General features: G+C 35.9%; 1 protein-coding gene and 1 non-coding gene across 2 annotated transcripts; one reads left to right on the forward strand and one right to left on the reverse strand.

Annotated features, from left to right (window-relative positions):
* Nucleotides 1-2,050: 2,050 nt before the first annotated feature.
* On the reverse strand, nucleotides 2,051-2,157 carry LOC140870149 (small nucleolar RNA R71). Its single transcript, XR_012147126.1, has one exon. It is a non-coding gene; the product is annotated as a small nucleolar RNA R71 (small nucleolar RNA).
* Nucleotides 2,158-2,287: 130 nt separating this feature from the next.
* On the forward strand, nucleotides 2,288-3,328 carry LOC140861065 (uncharacterized). Its single transcript, XM_073264069.1, has one exon. The coding sequence runs from the start codon at nucleotides 2,288-2,290 to the stop codon at nucleotides 3,326-3,328; it is 1,041 nt and encodes a 346-aa protein (XP_073120170.1).
* Nucleotides 3,329-23,554: the final 20,226 nt, after the last annotated feature.

Consider the following 23,554-nt stretch of genomic DNA (forward strand, 5'->3'; position numbering starts at 1 on the left):
AAATACATCTTCCAAAACAGAATTACACAGATTCAGAACAACTCTAGATGCTCAGCTCGCATCCGGCTCTCCAAATCCCAAGTTGTTTCCTCTGTTCCAATACGCTACCACTGCACCATGATAAGTGTCATTTTTATATGTTTTATTGTTCATTTTCTTGATATTTTGCATTAGTTCCTTTTGGTCTTTTCAGTATTCTTCAACTTTTGTTTGCATTTAGTGTAATGTTGTGTGTTTTGTTTACTACTATTTATTAGTGGTTATTTTGGCAGGAAAAAGGAAGAAAAAAATAATTTTAGGCTTCACAGGGGGGTGCGCTCGGTCTGCAGAAAAGAGCAGACCGAGCGCTGAAATTACTTTTCCTGGCAGAGAGTTGGTGGATTTTGAGCTCTCGGTCGCCGTAATTTTTGGAAAACTTTATTTCGGGTGTTTTAAAAGGAAAGGACTCGAGGGGAAATATATATAGCATCTTTTCAAACGTTTTGAGGGTTGGAAAAACACTGCAAAGAAGGCGGAGGCGGCTCTAAAAATTGAAGTTTCTTCTTCTCGTTGGGAGTTCTTCTTCTTCAATATTTCTGAAATTTTATGTTGAAAACTTTATTAGCTTGAATATTATTATGAGTTGTAGTAGATAAACTTTATTTTGTTGGAATTTAGGGGATCCTAACCCCGTAACATGTTTTTGTGATTGAATCTTTGGACGAATTTATTGAGTTTTTATGCGAGTATTTGATTTTATCATGTTTTATTATTCTATGTTGTGGAGTAGCTAACTTTAATATAGATTCATAGATTGTGAATTGCTGTCGAGAGATAGATTCATGATTAGGACAAGTGATAAAATTCATGGACTTAAAATATGCATAGAGATATGATATTTAGTACATGTTGATAACCATAGACCACCAGGTTGAAAAATGTAGGAATTCAATGAACGCAAAGCAATCAGTAATGATAAATAATCAAAGAGATTTGATTGTTTCATTAACTTGAATTAGATTGGCATCCACTCGAGAGAGAGTTTCAATATTTAAGGAGTTCTTGTCAAATTTATGAGTGTAAAACTAATTTTAATCGTCCAAGTTCAATTAGGGGGAAGGTGAACCGAGATTCCAACAAAATTTCCTCATATTATATTTTTCTGCGTTAAGAATCGCTGTGATTTATTTTATTTTCATTTAAGCATCTTTAAATTAAATTCTTTACTTTATAATTTTAGAATAATCAAAAATCAAATTTTCGTTACTTTGGGGTATAGAAATTAAATAATTGAATTATCGTGACATAGTCCCTGAGGACGATACTCGTACTCAGTACACTTTTCTATAATTTGAGTCGTGCACTTGCGATAATTTTGAGCAGAAAAGAGATATAATTACATTGAATTTAAGTGCTAGTATTTGCTCGATCATGTTTTTGGTGCCGTTACCGGGGACTATTGATTACTTTAATTTGTTCTTATTTACTTTTCTTTATTCCAATTTTAATCACTTTTTCCATTGGTGAACTGCAGGTTCTTCTACAGTGCATGCAACATCCATTTGAGTCGGAACTTATCCCTTTTGATCCTGAAATTGAAAGAACCTTTCGCATGAGAACAAGGCAAAAACAAGAAAGAATGGCAGGACAAGCGCAAAGGATGCTGGATGATGGAGAAGATGAAAATAATGCACCGCCTATCTACAGATCCATGATGGATAACGCGTTTCCATCCATAAAAAATGCCAGACCAAGCATAATCAGGACAACCATAGCAGCAAATCAGTTTGAAATAAAGCCTGCTATCATTCAAATGGTGCAAAACACAGTCCAGTTTGGTGGGATGACAATCGATGACCCATATGCTCACCTGACGAATTTTCTAGAAATCTGTGACACTTTTAAGATTCAGGGAGTTTCTGATGACGCTATTCATTTGCGTCTATTCCCTTTTTCTTTAAGAGATAAAGCTAAAGCATGGCTAACATATCTACCTGCAGGGTCCATCACTACTTGGGATGATCTAGCAAAGGTCTTCCTGACTAAATACTTCCCACCGTCCAAATCAATGAAACTCAGAGCTGACATCACAACATTTACTCAAGGTGAACAGGAAACACTCTATGAAGCATGGGAGCGCTACAAAGATCTACTGAGGAGATTCCCACATCACCAACTACCAAACGGTCTTGTGGTACAAACTTTTAATTATGGTCTTCCTCACTCAAATCGCACCATGTTAGATGCAGCTACAGGTGGAAATCTATTACGAAAATAAACAGAGGATGGATATGAGTTAATTGAGGAGATGGCATCCAGTAGCTATCATCCTCAATCAGAGAGGAATGCAGTCAAAAGACCCACAGGAATGCATCAAGTTGATGCATTCACTTCAGTAGCCGCTCAGCTAGAGGTCATGAATAAGAGGATAGAAGAGCTAACTCTAGGGCAGTCTACGATGCGTATTCAAGAGGTGTGGTATGAGAAATGTGGTGCTGAACACTTCATGAAATATTGTCAAACTAGCAATCCATCATACCAGCCAGATGGAGGAATGGTAAACCATGTAGGAAATCAGAATCGCCCCAGGAATGATCCATTCTCAAACACATATAATCCAGGGTGGAGACAACATCCGAATTTTTTGTGGGGAGGACAGAATAATAGGTCATATAGGAATCAGAACCACAGAAGACAGCCTCAAGAAGAGAAGTCAAGCATGGAACAGATGATGCAGAAGTTCATATCATCCACTGAGACCCGAATGCAGAATCAGGATGCATCAATTAAGAACTTGGAAAATCAAATAGGGCAGTTAGCTAAAGCGTTTTCCAACAGAGAGCTAGGTACTTTACCAAGTGACACAGAAAAAAATCCAAAGGAGCAAGTCAAGGCTGTAGAATTAAGGAGTGGGAAGAAAATCGAATGTGAGAGACAAAGCGAGAAAGAGTCAGAAATAGATATACCAGGGACAACTGCAGGTAAGTCCTCTAATTATACACAACCACCCACATCTCAGTCAAATATTGCTATTCCACCACCTTTTCCTGCAGCTCTCAAGAAGGCCAAACTAGATTCTCAGTTTGCCAAATTCCTAGAAGTATTCAAGAAATTGAATATAAATATCCCCTTCGCTGATGCACTAATGCAAATGCCTAGTTACGCTAAATTCCTGAAGGAGATTCTTTCCAGCAAGAGAAAATTGGAGGAGCATGCAATGATTAGCCTAACAGAAAATTGTTCTGTGCTAGTTCAGAACAAGATTCCACCAAACAAAAAGATCCAGGGAGTTTTTCTATTCCTTGTGTTATTAATGAACTGCAATTTCAAAAAGCTTTGTGTGACTTAGGTGCGAGTATAAACTTAATGCCATATTTTGTTTTCAGGAAACTGAGTTTGGGAGAGCCAAAATCCACCAGGATGTCATTGCAATTGGCGGACATGTCTAAAAAATATCCAAGAGGGATAATATAAGATGTGCTGGTGAAAGTCGACAAATTCATCTTCCTAGTGGATTTCATGGTGCTTGATATGGAAGAGGACTTGGACATGCCACTTATTTTGGGAAGACCTTTCCTGGCAACAGGAAAAACATTAATCGATGTCCAAAAGAGAGAGCTACATCTGAGAGTGGGAGAGGAGAAAATTTCATTTGATTTTTTTAATGCACTGAAATTTTCACAAAATAATGAAGAGTGTTTTCAGATTGATGTTGTGGACTCATTTCTATATGATTATGTGCAGGATACATTTCAGGAACCATTAGAAGCCGCACTCATATCTCCTCATTGTGATGACTTAGTCAATGGGGATATAGAAGAGATGAAAGCTTACTTGAATGATAACCAGTCATGGAGAAAATTTGGAAAGCTCAGACTCGAAGATCTTGGTGACCGAAAGGATTTAGTCCTCCAGAAACCAAGCCTTGAAGAACCGCCAACTTTGGAATTGAAACCATTACCTACCCATCTCAAATATGTATTTTTAGGTGAGAATGAAAATTTACCTGTCATAATTTCTTCTTTTTTGACAGGTGAGATGGAGACCAGACTACTAGATGTTCTCAAAAGTCATAAGAGTGTGTTTGCATGGAAGGTCGCAAATATCAAAGGCATTAATCCATCTATCTTCATGCACAAGATATTAATGGAAGAGAACATCAACCCCATGGTCCAACCACAGAGGAGATTGAATCCCAAGATGCAAGAAGTGGAAAAGGCTGAAATGATAAAACTTCTGGATGCAGGTATCATTTATCCCATTTCTGATAGTGCATGGGTGAGTCCAGTTCAATGTGTACCGAAAAAAGGGGGAATAACTGTCATTAAGAATGAACATAATGAGTTGATACCTACTAGGACAGTTACAGGGTGGCGTGTGTGTATAGACTATAGAAAATTGAATGACGCAACCCGTAAAGACCATTTTCCCCTCCCCTTCATTGACCAAATGCTATAAAGGCTTGCTAGGTATGAGTTTTATTGCTTTTTAGATGGGTATTCAGGATACAATCAAATTGCGATTGCACCTGAAGATCAGGATAAAACAACTTTCATTTGCCCATATGGTACGTTTGCCTATAGACGCATGCCTTTTGGTCTTTGCAATGCTCCTGCAACTTTTCAGAGATGCATGACTGCTATATTTCATGATATGGTCGAAAATTTTCTAGAAATATTCATGGATGATTTTTCCATTTTTGGTCAGTCTTTTGATGCATGTCTGAATAATCTTAACAATGTTTTGATGAGATGTGAGGAAACAAACTTGGTACTCAACTGGGAAAAGTGTCACTTCATGGTGACCGAAGGTATTGTATTAGGACACCACATATCAGATCAGGGAATCGAGGTGGACAAGGCCAAGGTGCAAGTCATTCAGAATCTACCTCCACCGACGACGATCAAGGGAGTCAGAAGTTTTCTAGGCCACGCCGGTTTTCATCGGCGGTTCATTAAAGATTTCTCAAAAATTTCAAAACCTCTGTCTTCGTTATTAATGAAAGATAAACCTTTTAATTTTGATTACACTTGTTTGCAGGCATTTGAATTTCTGAGAGAACGATTGGTAACTGCACCAGTGCTGACTTCACCAGATTGGGATATTCCATTTGAGGTAATGTGTGATGCCAACGACTCGGCTGTCGGAGCTGTACTTGGTCAGAGGATAGACAAGGTATTCCGTACTATTTACCATGCTAGCAAAACCCTGAATGAGGCTCAATTGAATTATGCTACAACTGAAAAGGAATTGCTGGATGTAGTTTTTGCACTGGACAAATTTCATTCATACCTTGTACTCTCAAAAATCACTATTTACACTGATCATTCTGCAATTAAACACCTTTTGTCTAAGAAAGATGCAAAACCTAGGTTGATTAGGTGGATTCTACTCTTACAAGAATTTGACTTAGAGATAAAAGATAAAAAAAGAGTAGAAAATGTTGTTGCTGATCACCTATCTAGACTAGAATGCATTCCGGATTGTGCACAAAATGATACTGAGGAAATTGTTGTGAAAATTCCTCGCAAGCGTACGAGTGTCAAGTTTTAATATAGTGATTTAAATCAGATATCGATCCCACAGGGAGTAAAATGAAAATATTTAGTGCTTATAATTAAAATAGTCAAAACATTATCTAGAAAATCAAAATCTCATAATTTTGCAGAAAAATAAAATAGCAAGATATTTTTGATAAGCACGCACACAACTTTCAGATAATATCAATCAGAGAAAAATGGTCTAGAGGTATAGATTTCACCTGGTTTCAACAACAGTCAATCCTAATTAATTAATCTTCATGAATTTCAATCAATTAATAGCCAAGAACACTTAAGTGTATTATTCCCTCTCCCGAGTGCCGAATAAAATATATTAACTACAATTCAATTCCAATATCCCTATTAAGAATCTACATGCAGTGATCAATTCAAAACAATGTTCTTTTTAAAAGCTTTGTTAAAATTATACACTCTCCCGAGTAATATAAATAATTAACAGTGTATTTTCTAATGGTCCTATTCAAAATCTCCTCTCCTGAGTGCCAGATTTCAAATAAATATAACAAATCAATTATTGATCAGATAATTGAAAAGACAATCAATTCTATAAAAACAATTAATCTAGAAGAAACTCAATTCAATAAAATCAAAAATTCATGAAAGTGTCTACACCAGGTTCCATCCGACCTCGAGACTCTAAAAATTAGTTCATAATAAAATTTTGAATAAAAAAATCATATTAAAAAATCCAAACATATTTAGAATAAAATAAATAAAGATAAGAAACAAATCCGTCGATGCGATGCCGTGTCCGGTCTATCGATCTCCGTCTTCGTTCTTCAATTAAAGCTCCAGAAATCCTCCAGAAATCACGATCAAAGCCCTAAATTATTTCTCTGATGTGTACGATATGTGTGTGTGGCGGCTCTCTCAATTCTGATAAGAATTACCTTTTTATATCGTACACAAAAGCCCACGAATAAAGCCCAAGAAAATAGAAACTTTTCTTTCCCGATAAAAAATTCCCATAGAAATTTAGCGACGCGCGCCCGTTCCTGGACTCATGCGGGCGCGCATAGCTCTCTGATATTCAATTCTCTCGCTTCTCTTCTTCCTTCTTCAATAGCGCTTAAATGAAGCGCTAACCATTAAGGCCCAGTAAGAAAAGCCCATTTTCCTTCTTGTCTGTTCGTTTTTTCTTTTCTTTTCTCTTCTTTCTTCTTTTCTTTTCTTTTCCTTTTCCTTTTCTTTTTTTTTTCTTTTAATTCCTCATTTTTATTCTATTTTTCAAGTAACTTCAATAATTCTCTACAATCACAAAAACAACAAAACTCCACATAAATCTGCTCGAAACAAACATTTAACAATTAAAATCATATATAAATTAAGTGTATAAAATACACTTATCATATACCCCCAAACTTAGACTTTTGCTAGTCCCGAGCAAAACTATTCAAAACAAATTCCAAAAACTCATTCTATCAAACCAACAAGAATAGCCAAGAAATATTATGGAACAATGACCTTAGCAATGATTTCAAATAATTTTCAAATCCAATCATATCACACCCAAATAACACTTGAAAGTTTTCAGTCATAACAAAATAACCTCATAAACTCACAATCTCCGCAACTCAGTTTAAAACACCATTCTCCAAGTTCAATTCAAACATTCATAGATCATGAGGACTTTTCAAGGTAGCATGGATCAAAAATAGGATATTTATCAAAAACACTCACAATTAGGTAAATGCAACGAATAATAGTGTGTGCGTGTTTCGATCAAAATTCATAATCATTAAAAGCATCAATCAACAGTCCATAGGCTAAATTCTCGCAACTCTTCTCGACTAGTATATTGGGAAACTGAGACTCGGTCAATAGGACTTAATTAGCTTATAATGTAAGGCCTGGCTTATGGCTACAAACGAAGGATAAGAGTTCAAAATAAGGAGTAATCTACATTTATGCTCAAATTACGACTCCTTTTTCATTCACAATTTCATACTCTTTTTCACTTCATTGATTTTTCAACTTTTTCACAACTTCTTTCACAACTTTTTCAACTCTTTTTTTTTCTTTTCAATTCATCCACCACACCATTTCATTTTTCACAAATATTAACTAAGAGAATATAACATTTTAGCATTCTAATTACTCCCTTAAAGGTAGGAAATAGTGTTTAGGCTATTCAGGTAGTCAATGTATTGAAATAATGACGAATGGGGGTTAAATCACACGTCTACACGCATGCCATTCGATTTTCAATAAAGCTCAAACAAGGTACTAGGGATAAAATAAATAATTAGGTAGCTTGAAAGGCTCAAACGAATTCAGGAAAATCGCCTAAATCATTCCTAATCACAGTTTTGCCCGTATTTCGCCTCGAAGAGTGTCCGAACTAGTTCTAGACAAGTCTCAATCCACAATTAAATCATACAAATATCAATCAGTGCAGAAAAGAATAATCATCAGCAGTCAACGATGATTTTCACATAAATTTCAGATTTTTCTGTACCTCAAAGTACTAATATACGTGTAGGCTTAAATAGGCAACTAAGGATAAATTAATTCAATACAAATTAGGCCCAAAATTTCAAATAATGTCTTAATCATATCTATGTCTGTATGTTTCAAAATTCAGATTCAAGTATTAATCACAGAGTATATAGGAAATTGTTCATTCAATTGGTTCCATTTTTTCAAAAATATTTTGTCAGATAGGCAGACAATCATGGATTTCAGTTATAGCACAAAAATATTTTTCATCAGCCAAGCATCCATTTCTTTCTCGACTTCTTTTAAACTCTAAACTTCAACCAAAAAATAAACTTAACAAAAATTTTATCTATGATGCACACTAAAACTCAAAACTACTCACTTTCAACCATTCAAAACATCAAACATTGATTCACCCCCCTAAACCTAATATAATCTTTGTCCCTAATGATTAAAAATAAATAAAAAGAGCAAGGGACTCGTACCTTAGCATCGAGCATCAGTACTCGATGTTACTAATATCAACTCCATCAAAATAATTCGCAATTGCAAAACCATTTGAGAGGTGGTGGATAAGCTCAACATGGACATCCAATTTAACCTGAAAATAATACATGCACACGATAAGATAATACATAAAATTGAATTCCGAAGCAAACAAAACAATATAACTCGCTTAATGTATGGGAAAATAAGGAATAGTGCAAGGCACGACGAGCTTCATATGTTCGATCTTGCATGGGAATTCTGGTAGGGGAGCTGGATGCGCATGGAAAGGTAGCAGCAGGGAGCACGATAGCGCTAGGTAGCTGCGCAGAGGGTGTTGCTGGAGTAGTGCGTTAGCTCTGAGGGAAACGCTATCTGGACGCGCGATAGCGCATGGAGGGCCGCGGAATATTAGCGCGATAGCGCTTAGTATTGCGCCTTTGGAGTGGCGGGATAGCGCTTGATGTGTGCGCTGCTGAGTGGCGCGATAGCGCTATAGGAGGCGCTCTTGTGATGCGCGATAGCGCTTGGTTGCGCGCTGGTGAGAGAGCTTCATTGCGTAGAGTGTGCGCGGGCGCGCATGAGCCTCTGTAATAAACTCTCAAATCTTGAGCGGCGCCCTCAAATCTTGGGCGAGCGCACATAAGCTGCTGCCAGAAGACCAAAATCCTGAAAAAAATCCTGAAAAAAATACACATTTATAAAATCAGGCCTCCAAAATTCCCAATAATAAATTTAAAAAAATAAAATTAACTGAAGAACAAAAATAAAAATAAAATCATAAAATAAATAAAATTAAAAATAAAAAAAAAAAAAAAAAATTTTGGGTTGCCTCCCAAAAAGCGCTTGGTTTAGATTCGTCAGCCCGACTTTCACCGGTGTTAAATCTTCCCTTTCTCTTTCACACGCCAAATAAATTCCACGAATCGCCTATTAAATTTCGCTCTCTTTTTCGTGGACTTATTCTTTGGTAATTTTGGTGCTCTCTCCTTCGATGAATCAACCGCAAAATCAGCTCTTTGACAGCTCTCCAACTTCATAACCGGTTCAATTGAGCATAAGTTTTCGATGGGTGGATTAGGTGCTTTCGTAAATAAGTTGAAGATCACTCTCTTGCCTTCCACACCCATCAACAACGCACCCTTCTTTACCTTTATCTTGGCATTGGCAGTGGCCAAGAAAGGTCTCCCCAATATCAGGGGCATATTTGCATCCTCCTCCATATCTAACACAACAAAATCCACAGAAAAAATAAATTTATCTACTTTTACCAGAACATCTTCAATGATTCCAAGCGGATATGTGATAGATCTATCAGCCAACTGCAACGCGATCATTATGGGCTTCACCTCACCAAGTCCTAAGCTCCTGAACATAGACAAAGACATTAGATTAATGCTAGCTCCTAAATCGCAAAATGCATTATTAAAATGAGAACCACCAATAGAACAAGAAATAGTAAAACTCCCTGGACCCTTAAGCTTTTGTGGCATCTTCTTTTGTAGCACCGCACTGCACTCTTCTGTCAGATTGACCACCTCGTTATCTAGCAGTCTCCTCTTCTTGGACATCACCTCCTTGATGAACTTCGCATAATTTGGCATTTGTTCCAAAGCATCAGCAAAGGGGATGTTGATGTGAATTTTCTTGAAAATCTCCAAGAACTTGGAGAACTGCTCATCCAACGTCTTCTTCTTGAACCTCTGCGGGTAGGGGAGTGGAGGCTTGTACATCGGTTTTGGCTCAGCTTCAATCTCCTTCTCCTCAACTTTCTTATCCAATTTTTCCTCTTCAATAGCAGGTTCTTGGACACCAACTTATTTTTCACTCCTCAACTCTATGGCATTGCACTGCTCCTTGAGATTTACCTCAGTGTTTCTTGGAAACTGGCCTCTGTTATTATCCTTCAGTGCGTTTGTCAATTGCCCAATGCTAGTCTCCATGGATTGAAGTACAGCACCCATGTTGGCCATGTGCGTCTCCAAGCTATCAAGGCGAGACTCAGTTCTCGCCATCCTCTTACCTGATTCCTGCACAAAGGTACTAACCACATCCTCCAAAGACTGCTTACCCTCATCCTTGTTTCCATTGAACCCCGGAGGATTCAACACATTTCTATTGTTAGCATACGAAAAATTTTCATGATTACGCAAGCTAGGATGATAAGTATTTGGGACAGGGTTACCTCGATAGCCTCCATAACCTCGGTAACCATTAGGATTGATATAATTCACTTCTTCTAGGGACTGAGATCCTTCGACTCCCGTTGAATCTGCAACACTAATCTTATTCAAAGAAGCTACCTGTGTAGTCAGTGCAGATAATTGAGCAGTGATGGACGTGAGAGGATCCACAACATAAACTCCAGCTGGCTTCTTGGCTCCCATACGCTCAGATGGCCATTGAAAAATGTTTATCGTCATCTGCTCCAACATATCATAGGCTTGAGCGGGGTCCTTTGCAAAAATAGTTCCTCCAGAAGCAGAATCCACATTCATCCTTGTAGGTGCATTTAGTCCGTTGTAAAACCACTCGATCTGTTCCCAATCTGCAAAATTATGGTTAGGACAACGTCTAAGTAATTCTTTGTACCTTTCCCACGCCTCGTATAGCTGTTCAGTGTCCAACTGCCGGAAGGTGCTGATTTCTATCTTCAGTTGGGTGGATTTGGCAGGAGGAAAATATTTTGCAAGAAATCTTTCTGCCATCCCCTCCCAAGTAGTGATGCTTCCAAGCGGCAGTGATTGCAACCAACTTCTGGCTTGATCCCTAAGAGAAAATGGAAACAAGCGTAAGCGAATAATATCCTCAGACACACCATTAATTTTTACCGTATCAGTTATCTCCAAGAAAGTGCGTAGGTGTAGGTTAGGATCAGAAGTGGCGCTCCCATTAAATTGGTTCTGTTGAACCATGTTGATCAAAGCCGGCTTCAGTTCAAAATTGTTGGCATTGATAGTTCCTCGAGCGATTCCAGAATAGTGAGCCTGGATCGTCGGTCGGAAGTGATCTCTAATTGGCACCAAGAGAGCTTGTTGTGCTTCTTCTTCAGCCATGTTCCTTAATTCGTCTCTTCTCGCTCTTCTCAAAGTACGTGCAGTGCACTCGATATCTGGATCAAACAGTAGAGAATTAGCACTTTGAGATCGTGTCATAAACTGCAATTAAAAATAAGAAGAAATTAATTAGTAAGTTAAAAATAAAATAAAAAACTCTAAATTAAAATCTAGACTAATTGGTAACAAGACTAAAAAAAAATCAAAATTTACTCCCCGGCAACGGCGCCAAAAACTTGTTGTTGAAAATTCCTCGCAAGCGTACGAGTGTCAAGTTTTAATATAGTGATTTAAATCAGATATCGATCCCACAAGGAGTAAAATGAAAATATTTAGTGCTTGTAATTAAAATAGTCCAAACTTTATCTAGAAAATCAAAATCTCAGAATTTTGCAGAAAAATAAAATAGCAAGATATTTTTGATAAGCACGCACACAACTTTCAGATAATATCAATCAGAGAAAAATGTTCTAGACATATAGATTTCACCTGGTTTCAACAACGGTAAATCTTAATTAATTAATGTTCATGAATTTCAATCAATTAATAGCCAAGAACACTTAAGTGTATTATTCCCTCTCCCGAGTTCCGAATAAAATATATCAACTACAATTCAATTCCAATATCCCTATTAAGAATCTACATGCAGTGATCAATTCAAAACAATGTTTTTTTTAAAAGCTCTGTTAAAATTATACACTCTCCCGAGTAATATAAATAATTAAAAGTGTATTTTCTAATGGTTCTATTCAAAATCTCCTCTCTCGAGTGCCAGATTTCAAATAAATATAACAAATCAATTATTGATCAGATAATTGAAAAGACAATCAATTCTAGAAAAATAATTAATCTAGAAGAAACTCAATTCAATAAAATCAAAAATTCATGAAAGTGTCTACACCAGGTTCCATCCGACCTCTAGACTCTAAAAATTAGTTCATAATAAAATTATGAATAAAACAAATCATATGCAAAAATCCAGACATATTCAGAATAAAATAAATAAAGATAAGAAACAAATCCGTCGATGCGATGCCGTGTCCGGTCTATCGATCTCCGTCTTCGTTCTTCAATTAAAGCTCCAGAAATCCTCCAAAAATCACGATCAAAGCCCTAAATTATTTCTCTGATGTGTACGATATGTGTGTGTGGCAGCTCTCTCAATTCTGATAAGAATTACCTTTTTATATCATACGCAAAAGCCCACGAATAAAGCCCAAAAAAATAGAAACTTTCCTTTCCCGATAAAAAATTCCCACATAAATTTAGCGATGCGCGCCCGCTCCAGGACTCATGTGGGCGCGCATAGCTCTCTTATATTCAATTCTCTCGCTTCTCGTCTTCCTTCTTCGATAGCGCTTAAATAAAGCGCTAACCATTAAGGCCCAGTAAGAAAAGCCCATTTCCCTTCTTGTCTGTTCGTTTATTCTTTTCTCTTCTTTCTTCTTTTCTTTTCCTTTTCCTTTTCTTTTTTTTTTTCTTTTAATTCCTCATTTTTCTTCTATTTTTCAAGTAACTTTAATAATTCTCTGCAATCACAAAAACAACAAAACTCCGCATAAATCTGCTCGAAACAAACATTTAACAATTAAAATCATATATAAATTAAGTGTATAAAATACACTTATCAGAAATAGATGATTGGTTTCCTAATGAGAAGTTGTTTGCCATAGAACACTCGTCGTGGTATGCTAATTTTGCAAATTACTTGGTCACGGGCACACTCCCACATAATTTGTCTTTTCATCAAAAGAAAAAGTTTCTATCAGATGTAAAGCATTATTTTTGGGAAGAACCTTTCTTGTTTAAAATTTGTGCTGACTCTATGATCCGGAGATGTGTGGCGGAAGGATAAATGAAAAGCATCCTCAGCCATTGTGATGACCGTGAGGTAGGTGGCCATGCTGGGCCCATAAAGACGGCAGCTAAGGTACTTGAATGTGGGTTTTATTGGCCCAATCTGTTTAAAGATGCACGTGCTTATGTCATTGAGTGTAATAGATATCAGCGAACAGGTAATGTCTCAAACCGTCACGAAATTCCTTTGAATAACATTATTGAGTGTGAGATATTTGATGTATGGGAAATCGACTTTATGGGACCATTTCCAAACTCTTTTACAAAAAAAATACATTTTGGTCGCCGTCGATTATGTTTCTAAATGGGTAGAGGCTGAAGCTTTTGCAACTAATGATGCACAGGTGGTACTAAAATTTTTGAAGAAAAATATTTTTAACCGGTTTGGTACACCCCGTGCAATTATTAGTGATGGTGGCACCCACTTTTGTAATAAGCTCTTTGAAAAACTTTTGAAAAAATATGGTGTCAAGCACAAAGTTTCTACAGCTTATCATCCCCAAATGAGTGGCCAAGTAGAAGTGTCCAATCGAGAAATTAAGCAAATTTTAGAAAAAAGTGTGAGTACTAATAGAAAGGATTGGGCACTTCGACTTGATGATGCATTATGGGCCTATAGGACTGCTTTCAAAACACCTATAGGCACCTCCCCTTATAGATTGTTGTTTTGAAAGGCATGTCATTTGCCAGTTGAGTTAGAGCATAGAGCATATTGGGCTATCAAAGCATTAAATTTTGAATTTGCTGCTGCAGGTGAGAAGAGATTGCTTGAGCTAAACCAGTTGGAGGAATTTCGAGATCAAACATACGATATGACGGTGTCGTACAAAGAAAGGACCAAGAAAATACATGATAGACGCATTCTTCATAGAGAATTTAAGGAAGGGGAAGCAGTTCTTCTGTTTAACTCCAGGTTGAGGCTTTTTCCTGGAAAGTTGAAGTCGAGGTGGTCCGGCCCTTACAAAATCACTAAGGTGTATCCATCGGGGGCCATTGAAATAAAAGATGCAAGAAACGAGTCTTTCACGATCAATGCTCTGAGGCTGAAACACTATGTAGGGGGTGATGTCGACTCAACGCCAATCATCACCACACTGACCAACCAAGACTAGTTTGGGGAGGAGAACAGTCGAGCTCTAGACTCTAAATTGAGAACTACTCGCTTACCTTGATTTTATTTTTCTTTTATTTTGCTTTGAACTTTTTATTTTTCTGCTCTTTTAAGTTTTTGGCATTTTTTTTTCGTTTTACTTTTGAAAAAAAAAGGGGTTGCTCTCGGTCTGAAAAATTTAGCAGACCGAGCGCCCAAAAACTCCCGAACACACTGTTTTGCTAAAACAAAGGTGCGCTCGGTCTTCTGAAATTAGCAAACCGAGTGCCCAAAAACACCCCCGTTCTCTGTTTTCTAAAAACTGGAGTAAACTCCCCTACCTTACTGTTTTCGTTAATCGGGTATGCGCTCGGTCTGCTGAAATTAGCAGACCGAGCGCCTCGCGCAGAATCAAATATTTAAACACCCGATCCCCTTTCCCCTTTCTTAATTATTTCTTTCCTTCTCTCAATCTAAACCCTAGCCGCCCCATCTCCATCTGTTTTCTCACTTTCTCTCCTCCATATCGCAGGTATCTACCATCTCCTTCCCAGGTTTCGCTAAGGATGGGTCCAAAGAAAGCAAAGATTGCCACCTCACGTGCTTCTTCTTCATCTTACCAAATCATTGATGGTAAGTTCATATCCATAGAGGCGCAGATCAGAATCCTATTCCAGAGCGCGGCATCGATCTATCAGAGAATCTCACGCTTGCCCTTGGCATTCCAGAGCGTGGATGGGCTGAGTTTTGCCGAACACCACAGGAAGTCGTCGTCCCATTGGTTAGGGAATTCTATGCTAATGCCCCGGAATGAACAGATAACAAAGCATTTGTGCGGGGTAAGTTTGTCTCTTTCAACCCTGAAGTTATTAATGATTTACTGAAAACCCCGGAGGTAGACGACAACCTATTCCAAGAATTTAAAGCTAATCCGGATTATAATCTCATGTCTGCTGCACTGTGTTATGATGGGAATGTGTGAAAGGATTCGGCTAGGTTTATATCTTTTAAAGAAAAGTTTTTGACAATGGAATCGGCCTTGTGGTATGCGTTCCTAACAGATAGGATGATGCCGGTGTCCCATACACACGTCGTGGTGATGAGCCGATCTTTGTTGTTGTATGCCTTGCACAAAAAATGGCCAATCAATGATGGAAAACTCATCAACAGAGAGTTATACAATTCCATCTGTCACCGAACATTGGAATCTTCTTCCCATCTATCGTCACCGCCCTCTGTGTGAAAGCTGGAGTAAAAATCCGAGATGATGAAGAATGGCAGCATCCAATGCAAGATGTGGACCAGTCGCTTGTGAGGACAAAGAGAAATTTCAGATTACAAGAGTTCACATCGCATGGACAATCAAGTTCCGGTGTCGGTACCTCTTCGAGCCGCGTACCAAAACCAATGCCAAGTCGTCGCCCTGCCACTGAGACGACAAATGAGCTGTATGCTTGGGCTCAATACCAGAATGAGTACCAAAAAGTCCATGCTGCCCACTCGGAGTCCCAAGACGCTATGCTTCAGGCGTTAATCTCTAATGCCGAGATGGATACTGTTGCCTACCCCACTCTGCCACCATATCCCCCTCCATTCCATTTCCAATACACTGCTCTCCGAGCAAATTATCCTGATGATTCAGAAGATGAAGCCGACGGCGACGATGAGGACCAATAATCAGGGGAGTTTTTGTTTTCATTTTTTTATTGTTTTGTGTATTTTGCATGTTTTAGTTTTAGTTTTATTGTTTTGTTTCGTTTTTCTAGCATTGAGGACACTACTAGATGTTAGTTTGGGAGAGTGTCTTTTATGTTTTCTTGCATCTTGTCTTTGTTTTTTTTTTTTTTTTTGCATTTTGTCGTTATCTTTTGTTTTGTGTTGTGTTATGCATGCATTTGTGGATGAATTCATAAAAGCCAGTGAAGAATTTTTTTTTTGTTTGTGTTTGATAGCTGAAATCCATGAGCATCTTCTGACAAAATTTTTGTTTAACTGGTAGAACCAAGTAGATAAATAGATCTTTATATACTCTGTGATTTATGCTAGAGTCTGAATTTGAAACGTACAAACTTGGATAGGATTGAGGAATTGTTTGAATTTTTGGGTCTAGTTTCTCTTGAAGTAACTTCATCCTTAATTGCCCTGTTGAGCCTTCACAATGTTTATGAGTACATGAGGTAAAAAAAGTCTGTAATCTGTTGACAATCATCGTTTAGTGCTGATGATTGCTTATTTCTGCACTGGTCAAAATTTTTATGATTTGATTATGAATTGAGACTTGTCTAGAACTAATTCAAACACTCTTCGAGGCGCAATATGGGCAATAACTGTGATTAGGAATGATTTAGGCAATCTTTTTGTGAATCGTTTGAGCCTTTCAAGCTACCCATCAATACATTCTATCTCTAGTACCTTCTTTGAGCTTTATTGAAATCGAATGGCATGCGTGAAAACGTGTGATAAACCCCCATTCGTCGTTTGTTTCATAGTCCTACACTCACTATCGAAGAACAGCCTAAACACTATTTCCCACCCTAAAGGGAGTAAGTTGAATGTGAAAATGGTATATGCTCCGGAATTTTAATTGCAAAGTGAAATGGTGTGTTTGGAAATGCTGAAAAAGAAAAAGAAAAGAAAAAGAAAATTATAAAGAGTTGAAATGAAAAGAAAATTTTGCAAAAGAAGTGAAGTCAATGGATGGATGAAGTGAATTAGAAGGAGAAAGAAGAAGGAAATGAAAATGAACAGTTGGGTATAACTTATTCTCTTAATTGAATCGATATCCTTCGTTTGTAGCCATAAACCAGGCCTAAATTATAAGCTTATTAAGACCTATTGACCGAGTCACAGTTGCCCAATATACTAGTGGAGAAGAGTTGTGAGAATTTAGCCTATGGATAGTTAATAGACATTTTTAATGAGTATGAATTGATTATCAAAACACGCACACACTGTAATTTTTTGAGTTAAACAAATGTGAAGTGTGTATCATTGAATTTCTCCCATCTTTGAGAATATAATACCTAAAAAGTCCTCATGATCCTTGAATGTGTGAATTGAATTCGGAGGAAGGTATGTTGATACGTGATTTGCGGGATTTAGGAGTTTACAAGGTTTTCAAGTTTGTATTTTATTTTCAAAATGTAAGTAGATTGATATGATTGGATTTGTAATCTTTTGGAATAAATTTTGAGGCTTGGAAAGTTTGAGTTCATCCACCTTTGTCGTTGTGACGTGTTTATGTTTGCATTCTAGTTTGTCACCTATTTTGCTTGAGGGCAAGCAAAATGTTAGTTTGGGGAGGTTGATAAGTGTCGTTTTTCTATGTTTTATTGTTCGTTTTCTTGATATTTTGCATTAGTTCCTTATGGTCTTTTTAGTATTCTTCAAATTTTGTTTGCATTTAGTGTAATGTTGTGTGTTTTGTTTACTCCTATTGATTAGTGGTTATTTTGGCAGGAAAAAGGAAGAAAAAAATAATTTCAGGCTTCACAGGGGGGTGCGCTTAGTCTACAAAAAAGAGCAGACCGAGCGCTAGCATTACTTTTCCAGGTAGAGAGTTGGTGGATTTTGAGCGGTCGGTCTGCAGAAAAGAGTAGACCGAGCGATGACATCATTTAGACGGGCAGAAGGCTGAAGAATATAGGGCACTCGGTCGGTGAATTTTTGCAGGCCGAGCGCCCGCCGTAATTTTTGGAAAACTTTATTTCGAGTGTTTTAAAAGGAAAGGACTCGAGGGGCAATATATATAGCATCTTTTAAGACGTTTTGAGGGTTGGAAAAACACTGCAAAGAAGGCGGAGGCGGCTCTGAAGATTGAAGTTTCTTCTTCTCGTTGGGAGTTCTTCTTCTTCAATATTTCTGAAATTTTATGTTGAAAACTTTATTAGCTTGAATATTATTATGAGTTGTAGTAGCTAAAGTTTATTTTGTTGGAATTTAGGGGATCCTAACCACGTAGAATGTTTTTGTGATTGAATCTTTGGACTAATTGATTGAGTTTTTATGCGAGTATTTGATTTTATCATGTTTTATTATTCTATGTTGAGGAGTAGCTAACTTTAATATAGATTCGTAGATTGTGAATTGCTGTCGAGAGATAGATTCATGATTAGGACAAGTGATAAAATCCATGGACTTAAAATATGCATAGAGATATGATATTTAGTACATGTTGATAACCATAGACCACCAGGTTGAAAGTTGTAGGAATTCAATGAACGCAAAGCAATCAGTAATGATAAATAATCAAAGAGATTTTATTGTTTCATTAACTTGAATTAGATTGGCATCCGCTCGAGAGAGAGTGTCAATATTTAAGGAGTTCTTGTCAAATTTATGAGTGTAAAAGTAATTTTAATCGTCCAAGTTCAATTAGGGGGAAGATGAACCGAGATTCCAACAAAATTTCCTCATATTATATTTCTCTGCGTTAAGCATCGCTGTGATTTATTTTATTTTCATTTAAGAATCTTTAAATTAAATTCTTTACTTTATAATTTTAGAATAATCAAAAATCAAATTTTCGTTACTTTGGGGTATATATAAATTAAATAATTGAATTATCGTGACGTAGTTCCTGAGAACGATACTCGTACTCAGTACACTTTTCTATAATTTAAGTCGTGCACTTGCGATAATTTTGAGCAGAAAAGAGATATAATTACATTGAATTTAATTGCTAGTATTTTCTCGATCACACCATCACCAATGGTGTGCGCTTGTTGCGAAGCACCTTGTCCCATCTGTCAAGAATCCTGAGAGGTCTTTCCACATAGGAGAGATCCTGGTCCAATAGCACCTCAGTCGGATTCAAGATGTGCGACTCATCCGTCACGTACTGTCTCAGCAAGGATACGTGGAACACAATGAATGTCGGAAATATAGGGTGGTTGTGGGGATCTCGGGTGCTAATATCATCTTATAGGACAATTAACAAATAACATAATGGATAAAGGATAATCAAATCAAACAAAAGATTTTTTTTATTAATGTCTCGCTTGAGCGGCACCATGGTGTGCTCGAGCGAGAAGGGATCGGGTCCAGCCCCCTCATGGCTTCCTCGAGCGCACCATGCGGCTCTTGAGCGAGCTGAGCTCTGCCGGGCTTTCAAAATTCATCTCTTTTGTTTTCTAGAAAAGGATTTTTGATGTACTTATAGACAGTGTTTGTGAAACCGGACCGGACCGGCCGGTTCAACCGGGAACCGACGGCCTGACCGGTCCGGTCGTGTGTCAAAACCCGGAAAAATGGTTGAACCGGGAAAACCGGCCGGTTATTATATTTTTTTAAAAAAATAAAAAAAAACTAAAAAGAGGATAAGGTTTTCGTTTATTCAGATTTCACATTTCAATTTTCAACAAACATTCAGCCAATTAGTGCCAAAATCTAGCACTACATCTCTAAACATATCCTAAAGTGTCTGGATAGTTTGTTCTGACTGTCCGTCAGTCTGAGGATGATATGCTGTACTCAGGTGTAATCGAGTACCTAGAGCTTGCTGCAAACTGTGCCAAAAGTGTGATGTAAATCTAGGGTCTATGCTAGAGAAGTGGTAAGATTGCATGGTGTGCCTAAATCTAGGGTCTCGATCTGAAAAAATAGATTTAGGCACACCATGCAATCTTACCACTTCTCTAGCATAGATTTCTGCCATCTGACCATGTCTATAAGTCATTTTGTATGGAATAAAACATGCTGATTTTGTTAACCTATCAATAATCACCCAAATGGCATCGCAACCTCTGGATGAACGTGGTAGCTGAGTAACAAAATCCATGGAAATGTGATCCTATTTCCATTCTGGAATGGACCAACTCTGTAACAGACCTCCTAACTTCTTTCTTTCAGCTTTTAACTGTTGACAATTCAAGCATCGAGATACAAATTATGTAACATCAGATTTCATTTGCTTCCACAAATACTGATTTTTTTATATCATTGTACATTTTTCTGCCACCAGGATGAATATTGAATCGACTGCTATGAGCTTCTTTCAAAATCTGTTGTTTCAAGTCTAAAATATCTGGTACAACAGTTTTGTTATTCACATATAAAACATCATCAGCATTGACCTGATGTTCGGATTGATGCCCAGATCTGACCATCTCAATCGATTTCTGAATATTCTGATCAACTTTCTGTGCTTCCTTAATTCTTATCAGCAATTCTGTTTCAGCTTGAATAGCATAGACTCTGATAGGCTGCATATATGTCTCAAATATCAATCCAGAAATACAACAATCTTCTACTAATTTAGATACACTTATCGTAGATAAGGATAAAATACAAACCTTTCTACTTAAGACATCTGCAGCTGCATTGGATTTTTCTGGAAGATATTTAATCTCGCAATCAAAGTCTTTCAATAAATCTAACCATCTTCGTTGCCTCATATTTAATTCAAACTATGAAAACAGATGTTTCAAGCTTTTATGATCAGAATAAATTTCAAACTTCTCACCAAACAAATAATGTCACCATATCTTCAAAGCAAATACAATGGCCGCCAATTCAAGATCATGAATTGGGTATCTGGACTCATGTGGCTTCAGCTGTCTCGAGGCATAAGCAATAACATGGCCTCTCTGCATCAGCACACATCCTAGTCACGTGAAATCGCGTGCGTGAATTACTAGTCATTTACAAAAAATTTCACATATATATGGACAAAAAAACCAAATTTAAAAGACAATGATGACATTCAAACAAAAATTTGAAAATTAGTATATATATGTATATATGTGTGTGTGTTTGTGTGTTACAAAAATTTCACATATAAACTGACAAAAAAAATAAGTGAAATTAAAAGGTACGTTGGAAGTATTTGCAAAAGATTATGTTTTTGTAGAAGTGATTAAATTTATATTTATAGATTATAAAAAAATAAGAAAGATCAAAAGTTGGTAGTGTTTGAAACAAATGTGAAAATCTAAAAATCAAAGTTGGGTAGTGTTTGATAAATAAATGATTAAAATTATTTTAAAATTGACTTTTTTAGTATAAACACTTTTGGAGAATCATAATTATCGTATAACTAGATTTTGGATTTCAATTAAGTTAAGAATAAGCTAAAACATAATCTAGATTTAAGAAACACATAAATTTTTTTTTTAAATTTAAAATCTAACAATCACTTTTTTTAGTGATTGCAAACCACCCCATAGTTATAAATCCAATCAAATTTTAAATTGAAAATTGAGTGTATTCAAAGTGGGAGATTTAATTACTTTCATAGAGTCTGGTGAAGTTTAAAAATCAATAGATATTCAATCTACACTTTTATAAACTCTACGAAAATCCAAAGGTATCCAAAATAGACTTTCGTGGAGTTTTTAAAAGTCACGTGGTATTCAACATTGACTTTTAAAAACTTCATAAAAGTCTAAAGGTATTCAAATTTTCAATGGATTTTTAATGACTCCATGAAAGTTATTAAAGTACAAACGTAAAAACATAATGTACAAGGCTAAAATGTCAAGATTTGTCTTTGATTCATCCTCAAGATTTGAATAGACATCTAATTATTCATTTCTTCTCTCTCCTCTTTCAAATAATATTTATACATATTTTTATCTTTTATATTTCAAATCACATTTGTATTAACACATTTTCTCTTCAAAATTTTTTAGTTTTTAGCCGATTTAAAAAATATTTTTAAATTGTTGATTAATTAATGGGCAATTTGCTCAAAAATCCCCAAATGCAAACATGTTTTGCTTTGGGGTCCCTAGTCATAAAATGTGGCACAAAACAATACAAGATGTAGTACAAAACCATACAAGATGTGATACAAATTAACAAAAATTGTGGTACAAAAAAAGTGGCTAGGGAGTGCAGAGCAAAACATGTTTGCATTGGGGATTTTCGAGCAATTTGCACTTAATTAATTTTTATAATTTGAAATTCAAAATTCAAAAATTTTAAAAAACGCCAAAATTTCATTTTTTTGAATTTTTCCGGTTGGAATTTTGGAAGTAATTTTTTTATTTTAATACATAAATTATACAAATAATTTTAATATTAATGACATTAAAAGATACTACAGAAAACTAAATATATTATGATAGATAAATATATTATTTTCACCATCATACTATAATTTTAAAACTTTTGTATTTGTTTGTAGATATTTGACTATAGATATTTTCAACGACGTTCAAGTTATAAAATCTATTAAACATATGTCTATGAAAGACTGCCAAAAACTCTGCAGAAATCCATAGAATTCTGTTTACAATTCTATGACATTCTATAAAAGTCAATAAAAATCTGTCAACTTCACAAAACTCTGTTATTTTAAAAAGTCACTGAAAACTATTAAAAATCTGAATTGAATACACCCCTATTATATTGTCATATTATATTTACGAAAATCTACACATAAATGAACACAATTTTTTATTTTGCAATTTAAAAAATATTGATAGCATACAATAAAATTTCAATTTTTAAACTAAAAATTCGTACATTATCTATACTATACTATAATAGATAAGAGCAGTATACTAACCACTTTTGGCGTGTGAAATCAAACAAATTTTTTTCCCTATTTTATCTCTAAATTTATCACATATCTTCTTTAATTTATATCTGAACTCACTAATGTATTCTCATTTTTGCATCTAACGTCATTATCTTATTTTCTCTGTATCTTATTTTTCAAATTTCATTATCCGTTTTTATTAAATTATCTAAATACATTTTTACATTCTCTTCACTTTTTAAAAATCATATGTTTTTTTCTCTATTATAATTTGTTACGTTTTTTTTCCAAATAATTGAATTCGAGCGTTAAAATCACGTGTCCGGTTGCTAGTAATATATAACACAATTTTCATGCATGTTTGTTAAACTTTTCACATATATGTGTACATAAAATATAATTTAAATGAAAAACTAGCGATAAAATCCGATTAAATTTTAAATTTTGAAATGAAAATTTTTATGGTAACACATATAATATTTATGAAAATTTTTGCATATACGTGGATACCAAAAATTAGCTAAAATAAAAAATAGTATTAAAATAAGATTAAATTTCAAATTTTGAACGAAATTAAGACGTTATTATATGTAGCATTAAT

Source organism: Henckelia pumila, chromosome 4 (assembly GCF_033568475.1).
Source record: "Henckelia pumila isolate YLH828 chromosome 4, ASM3356847v2, whole genome shotgun sequence".
NCBI lineage: Eukaryota > Viridiplantae > Streptophyta > Magnoliopsida > Lamiales > Gesneriaceae > Henckelia > Henckelia pumila.